Source organism: Asparagus officinalis, chromosome 6 (assembly GCF_001876935.1).
Source record: "Asparagus officinalis chromosome 6, Aspof.V1, whole genome shotgun sequence".
Taxonomy (NCBI): Eukaryota; Viridiplantae; Streptophyta; class Magnoliopsida; order Asparagales; family Asparagaceae; genus Asparagus; species Asparagus officinalis.
In genome coordinates this window covers 2341906-2349556 of record NC_033799.1, presented here as the reverse complement: position 1 = coordinate 2349556, position 7651 = coordinate 2341906, and the positions used below count along the sequence as shown (strand labels likewise).

General features: G+C 35.5%; 2 protein-coding genes across 2 annotated transcripts; both read left to right on the top strand.

Moving 5' to 3' along the window:
• On the top strand, positions 1437 to 4954 carry LOC109844575 (40S ribosomal protein S11-like). The gene is made up of 5 exons (XM_020413681.1): positions 1437 to 1548; positions 1656 to 1800; positions 3577 to 3721; positions 3807 to 3896; positions 4633 to 4954. Exons 1-5 carry the CDS (start codon positions 1537 to 1539, stop codon positions 4721 to 4723), a joined length of 483 nt encoding a protein of 160 aa, XP_020269270.1. The 5' UTR covers positions 1437 to 1536; the 3' UTR covers positions 4724 to 4954.
• On the top strand, positions 5056 to 7365 carry LOC109844574 (probable pectinesterase 8). The gene is made up of 5 exons (XM_020413680.1): positions 5056 to 5939; positions 6035 to 6206; positions 6316 to 6522; positions 6692 to 6951; positions 7061 to 7365. Exons 1-5 carry the CDS (start codon positions 5566 to 5568, stop codon positions 7230 to 7232), a joined length of 1185 nt encoding a protein of 394 aa, XP_020269269.1. The 5' UTR covers positions 5056 to 5565; the 3' UTR covers positions 7233 to 7365.

The following is a 7651-nucleotide window of genomic DNA, read 5'->3' as shown; positions in this document are numbered from 1 at the left end:
AATGAAGCACTGGATGAGCTACATTAAAAAATAACTTAATAACTTTATCCTAATCAAATAAAAAATCTCCATGGAAGACATAAGAAAAATTAGTAAGTATTCATAATTCCATATTGTGTTCTTCAAATTAAATATTAATATTATAATCTAAGAGAAATTTGTAATGAATAATGCAGGTATTTAGTTTAGATCTTTATGGAAAATGACAGGGATAGAGCAAATGTAATATTATTGAAATAACAGAAATTATTATTGGATGCACATCAGAAGAATTCATTTTAGAGGAAAATAAAGAGATAGCTTCTAATTTATTTAAGTAATAAATTAGGAACACAAAGAATTTTATATATATGAAATTAATATTTATTCTCATTGAAATAGGAAAAAAAATCAAAGTCTATATTTTGAGCAGTTTGTGTTGAACATCATAAGTACATTTGACTTCTTTGTAAAGTTAAATGAGATGATAAAAATTTAACGAGCATAGGAAAGATAATAGCATAAAAAATACAAAATTAGTCTGATGTCACAATTGATGTAGATGATGAAGACAATACTCTAGAATTGTCCGAGAAATGATAAATGATAAACCTGAAGAATGATTGATCTTAACTCAATAAAAAATAAAATAGAAGAAATGAAAACAATATTTTATTAATATTTTATAGAATAGTTTAATTATTTTGAGTGAAATTAGGAATCTTTAGAAGAGAGTTTCATGAATTTTTTTCAGTACTTTTATATTCTTATGTGGATGTTTTTATCATATAAAAGTATACTAGAGTTAGCATTAATCTTTAATTTATATTTTTTTATGAAGTCTATCAATGATTAGGAATAAACTTCATATTCTCTTTTGCATCGTTTTAACATACTTTAAATCAATCATTTTGCCATATTGATTTTAAATATTCACCTTCCTTGTATAACATTATTTTAATATTTTTTACTTTGCAATGCTATACTTTCTCAAATAAAGCTTAGTTTCATATCGGTCAAAAATAATATGAAAATTCAAATTATTTTTAAATTATATTTGTTTTTTGTCAATTCAAATATCAACATGAAAATTTAAATTGGGTGTATCCCATTTAAACAAACATAAAAAAATAATCGGGATGTAAGAGTTTAAAGAAAAAAATGAGCACAAACTGCAAAAAATACTTAATCATGGTATTAAATCACGTGCATTGCACGTGTGTAAAAACTAGTCTAATAAAAATTCATCAATTTATCAACTCATTCTTACTTGATGGATTAATATTTAAAATTTAAGGGTATTTTTATCTACCAAAAGATTTTCCCAAACTTTTGCTTATAAGAAGTATGATATGATACGACATGCAAAACCCAATAGATCCAATACCAGGCCTCAATAAAGTGCCGACCAGAGCGGGTCGGGTTAAATAACTGTTACCCGTTCTCCAACCCCCTATTATTAATAACCACCAAAACCTAGGGTTTACAAATCTCACGCCCTCAGTGTCCTCCTCCTCTCGCGCCGCTCTCCAATCTCTCGCAGCAAAAACCCTAAAAATGGCGGAGCAGGTAAATTCTTCCAAAGCCCAAGCCCTAATCTCGTACAAATGTCATTGCGATTTGTTCAAAGATTCGATCTTTGATTGGCTGTTGATTGTTCGTTTGTCTGTCTGCAGACTGAGAAGGCGTTCTTGAAGCAGCCAAAGGTGTTCCTTTGCTCGAAGAAATCAGGGAAGGGGAAAAGGCCTGGAAAGGGAGGGAACAGATTCTGGGAAGAGCGTTGGGCTCGGATTCAAGGTCGGCCAAGAGAAGCCATCGATGGTACGGAGCTATTTTTTTTCTAGGTTTTTTTTGTTTATTAAATCGGGGTGAATCACTGGGCTCATTAACAAAAAGCAGTTTTTTTTTGCTGGATATGTAGTTTGTTTAGTTGCTTAGAAAAATTCTCCAACTTGTGAACTGTGAAATGTGGTATTTTATTATTACTATTTTGGTGATTCTGATTATGTCAGCTAAGCTGATGGTAATGGAATTTTTATAAATGTGAAATATTTGTGATATACGAGCCTTTGCAGGTGTAAATTAGACGGTGTATTTTTTTTTTTCGAAGTTGATATAAATGCGCTGTTATTTTCAAATATACAAATTTAATTGGGATCTGTCAAGAAAATGGTTCACTAGTGTAGCCAGTAACTAACTGCTGTCTCATTTTACAAGAGTACATGCATTAATATAGTGTAATTATTATGTCAGGCTCTACTACCCTAGAGTGTGTGATTTGATAATTTCATCTTATCGTGTACAAAATGATACAAAAAATAAATTAAATGGAAATATCCAAATTGCTAGTAGAGATATACTATATGTTTTTTCTTGAAAAATAGTGGTATGACAAGTAAATGTATGTTCAAAAATGATATCATGATCTGGAGGTAGGATGGCATCAGAGATGGATTGGGATTCATTAGCTGTTATAGATTTTAATTACTCTTTTCCTAAGTCAATTAGGGAGATTAATACTAATTTATTTCTCAGTTTTCTTGCAATTTTCCCCCCAAACAACAATCAATAAGTGTGGAGCTTTAACGTTTCGAAGCAAATGTTGTGCAACATCTTTTTCTTTTATTAAGGCATGACAGTACCGGAGCATCTTTATTGTTTAGAAATGAATAGCCATTTCTTACAGGCTGTTTGCTAGAAACTTTTAGACATAATTAATACTTGCTTTCTGTAACACTACATTATAGTTATAGGTACTCTCCAACATAACATTTTCTTTGGATTCCAACTTCCCAGATTATACTACTGTATATGTTTCTTGTAGGGGGTGTTAGTCAATTGGGACATTTTCATGCAAAATGAGATAATTGTTAAAGTGGAATAATTTTTCGCTAGTAATATATTTTAGTGGGATAAACAGGAACAATTTTGTGAAACTGGATATTTTAATAAAATAACGTGGGATAAATTTTTATAATCATGAAATATATATTTATGCATATTTGAGGATATAAATACTATTTATGTATTTTAAACTTATTATTATTGATTGATGATTCCTTACGAGAATGTTCTTTACTATTAAATAATTTTTGGTTAGACTATAAGATATTGACATTTATTATTATGATGATGGTCTAATGATGGTGATAACCATAATAGGAAAGAAGTAAAGAAAAAATATATAAAAATAACAAATAACAAATTAAATATGAGTTCTAGTTTTTTATCACCTAGTTCCAAGCTAAAACATGGAATAATTTTAGAGACTAGATCTCTCATTTTTGTATAGAAAAATGAAAAAGCGGGATAATTTTGTACCATTATCTCAATTCTAGTTTTGTTAGAGTTCTACTTGACTAACACTATAAAATTTTGTTCTAGTTTTAGTTCTATGTGACTAACACCTTAAAAATTTATCCCAGTTCCAAATTTAAGTTCTAGATGATTAACCCCCCGTAGGGATTTCTTGTTATTTATTAAATAGTGTTATTTTTATTTAAATTCTTTCTATTTGATTTTTCACATGAAGGTTGTACACTTAATCTGTTTTACATTCATACAACCTAAATTGTATTATTGTTATCTTTCTTGTAGGAACATACATTGACAAGAAGTGCCCATTTACCGGCGATGTTTCTATCAGGGGTCGTATTCTAGCAGGAACATGCCACAGTGCCAAGATGAACAGGACTATTATTGTCAGAAGAAACTACCTTCACTTTGTGAAGAAGTATCAGAGGCAAGTTTTTTTTTAAAAGTTTGTTTATGCTCTTCTGAGATCCTTTTCATAGTTCAAATAAAATTTAACTTCTCGTCTTTCTCAGGTATGAAAAGAGGCATTCGAATATTCCTGCTCACATCTCACCTTGCTTCCGTGTGAAGGAAGGAGACCATGTGATCATTGGCCAGTGCAGGTAAAACAATATATTATTTAGCTAGTAATTGAAATATTTTCTATTGAGCTGGCTATTGACTTGTGAATGATTTAGATTCATTGTAGTCTTAGATGTACTTTTCATTTTCTTTTAGACTTAATTTACAGGTCTCAATGTCTATCAAAGTTTTTTGTTTATCAAGTATGTGTATATATGTGTAGCATTCAAGTCCATAAATATTAATTTGGGTTCTTGTAGGATCATTTGTAATTAAGGTTCATATTAGGAAGAAGCCCTAGTCATATAAAAGAAGCAAAGTTTTACTTGTTTCACTTTATATGATGGCACATGTATCCGTACAGTCGGAAGCTCAACCGTACTTGACACTTCCTAACCGAATGGTTATTATTGTCAGAAACAATTCTTTAAAGGAAACCGAAACTATATAAACGTCATACTTCAGGAAATTAAGTCATGGTTGAAATTTGAACCTGCAAGTCGAAGAATTATGTTTCACTGCAAGTTCTTCTGAAAAGGATTTATTGCATTTCTACCATCAATAATCTATTGAAATAGTTTCCCACACTTGTTATTAATATGTACCTAATGTTTTTTCTATTAATTTGAGAACCTTTGTTTTGGGGGTAATATGAGCTTCTTGTGAATTTCTTGTAGAACTGTCCATCTAAGAACTTTCTTAACATTGGCTACTTCTGTTATATAGAATATTTTTTGCTAGTAGTTCATGATAGATCGACCTTTATTTTCCCTGCAGGCCTTTGTCCAAGACTGTGAGGTTCAATGTGTTGAGGGTCATTCCAGCTGGATCAACTGGTGGAGGAAAGAAGGCTTTCACTGCAATCTAAGTATCTCACCAACCTATTTCCTTGATGACTTGGCTTTACCCTGAGCTTTTTGTTTTTGGGATTATGTAGTTTGTTCGGCTATTAGTTTTTGCTTATGAGACCATATTTTGTAAGCTTTTTATTTGTACTGGTTCGCCTTTGCTCGAAATTTGTTCCAGATAATGATATTTTGGACAGTAAGTAAGTTTTTCTTTAGTTTAGTCTTGTGCCTTAATTTTGAGATTATTGTGATACTCCCCTGTTTAGAAAAATTACTGTTTCCATCTTCATTGAATTGTTGTAGTGTTTGTGCATATATGCTTCTTAGAAATTATTTGAAACATCAATTCGCGTTTGATATATTTGAAGTTTATGTTCTGTTGGTTACTCAAAGCAGATATCTGCATTCTTTGGGTTCGTAAATGCTTTTCATCTCGGAATGATACGTCTGTTATCTGTAACGCCACTGCATTAACTGTCTCTTATTATTAACTCTATATTGTTTTACCCACCGCTGTTGATCTGGAGTTGAGTTTCTTCCCACAGGTTTTGAGAATTGTTTTGGGTTCGATTATTTAAATAAAAAAAAGTTTATGTTGTTTTCTTAGATGCCTGAGCTTCATGTAGAGTGCTGAAGAAACAATACCTGAGCCCTACAAACACCAGAGCCTCTGGCCTTTGTTGATTATTTATCTATATCAAGAAAAAGATCAGTTACCCTACATTGTTAGGTTGACTGCATTCTCAAGCTTGAAGAAAGAAAAAACAAATACAATTCCTCTGCAAGTCATGCCCATTGCTAGCCTTACACTTCAAGTGCTCCTCTTAATATACTCCTCCCCCTCGCTCTCTCTCATTTCGCCATGGCGATCAGAACTCCAACCCTCACCTTCACCCTCTTCACCTCTCTCTCCGTTGCTCTCCTCTCCCTCTACCCTCAACCCTACGATCTCTCACATTGCCTCAATCTCCTCCTCAATCCTTCATTCGAAAACCTTCGTCTTTGTTTCTCTGATATAGATGAGCATCACCATCATAAGCCTCCAAGCTCGAACCAGACGACCATTTGCAGCGATTTTCCACCGGGTATTCCTCCCCCGGACACAGACACCACGTCTTTCCTCTGCGTCGATCCCAACGGTTGCTGCAACTTCACCTCTGTTCAGTCTGCTGTCAACGCCGTTCAAAACTTCAGCTCCAAGAGGACGGTTATATGGATCAATGAAGGGGTCTACTAGTAAGTTTTTTTTTTTTTTGTTCACAAAATGAGTCCTATTACCGGTATGTTTTCTTGACCGTGAAGTACCTGATTTGTGCGGTGATGGTTTTTAGTGAGAAAATAACGGTGCCTGTTACGAAACAAAACGTCACGTTTCAAGGGCAAGGGTTCATCACGACGGCGCTTGGATGGAACGATACTGCCAGGACTGCCAACGGAACTTTTAACAGCGCATCTGTCGCAGTGTTCGGCGCTAACTTCGTCGCCAAGAATATAAGTTTCATGGTACGTAAATGCACGATGATGCGAACCGGGTAAAGTTTCCTGAACTTGAGGGTAAAGTTTCGTGATAATGGTGCGTATATAACCCCAGTTATGTTATGTGGCGTATCAGAATCTCGCTCCGATAGCTCAGCCTGGTGAGGTCGGCGCACAGGCGGTGGCGATCAGGGTTGCTGGCGACCAGGCCGCCTTCTGGGGCTGCGGATTCTTCGGCGGTCAAGATACCCTCCACGATGACAAGGGTCGGCATTATTTCAAGGAGTGCTTCATCCAAGGCTCCATAGATTTCATCTTCGGAAATGGAAGGTCCCTGTACGAGGTATGATGGTATTTCAATTCCTAGCAGCACGAGACAAAGCTAGCTAAAATTAATTAGCCTGAAGCGTAAATATTACTGATCCAATGGCTGGCTGATATCCCTCTGGACCACAGCTAGAAATCGGACGTTTGTTGATTTGTTTTTGCCCCTCTACTGCATTTTGATGCAGAACTGCACCATAATCTCCGTAGCCAAACCGGTGACCCCCGGGGCGAAGGTGATCAACGGCGTCGTAACCGCGCACGGGAGGAGCACGGGCGACGACAACACGGGCTTCTTTTTCATCAACTGTTTCGTCGGAGGGACGGGCAGGATCTGGTTAGGCAGAGCTTGGCGGCCCTTCGCTCGCGTCGTCTTCGCTTATACTTACATGACCGACGTTATAGCTTCTGAAGGGTGGAACGACTTCAACTCGCCAGACAGAGATCAGTAAGAACCGCACATAACCCATTTGTTAAGTAAATTTTTTTTTTGATTGAGGAAGAATAATACGCATGATCGGTGTTTGAGGCTTATTTTTTTCCCCCCCGCATGTTAGGACCGTGTTCTTTGGGGAGTACAGGTGCAGTGGGCCGGGTGCGAACACAACACTGAGGGCAGCTTACGGTCAGCAGCTCAACGATACACAAGCTTCTCCCTTTCTTAATGCTTCTTACATCGACGGAGATCAATGGCTACAACCTTTTAGCCTAAGCATCTTTTCTATGTAAAAAATTAAAACCATTGTTGAGATGATCCACGTCGCATTTAATTCGTCAATTGAAAGATGGTAACTTCTTGAATTTGCCATCTCTTCTTATTGCCAAAAAATGATAAGCTAACACGAGTTGAATGTTGAAGATATCTCGCATCGTAAGCTCCTATTTGACTAGAAAAATCTGATGTATTTGGTTAAATTTGTTGTTACGTGCGCGTGCAGCATAGATCACACGAGACCTTATGCCTAGTTGCAAATTGAATGCGATTGGAGTTGTGTAACTTAAAACTTAAGTTTGTAGTAGGAAAGTTTAGTCTCACGTTGAATAGGAGATGAGAATGAGGGTTGTTTATAAGCATTCCCTTTCTCTCCTATGCCTAGAAAGAAATATGAGTTATGCTTCGCACTACACACGTGCGCGCCGGATCGGGT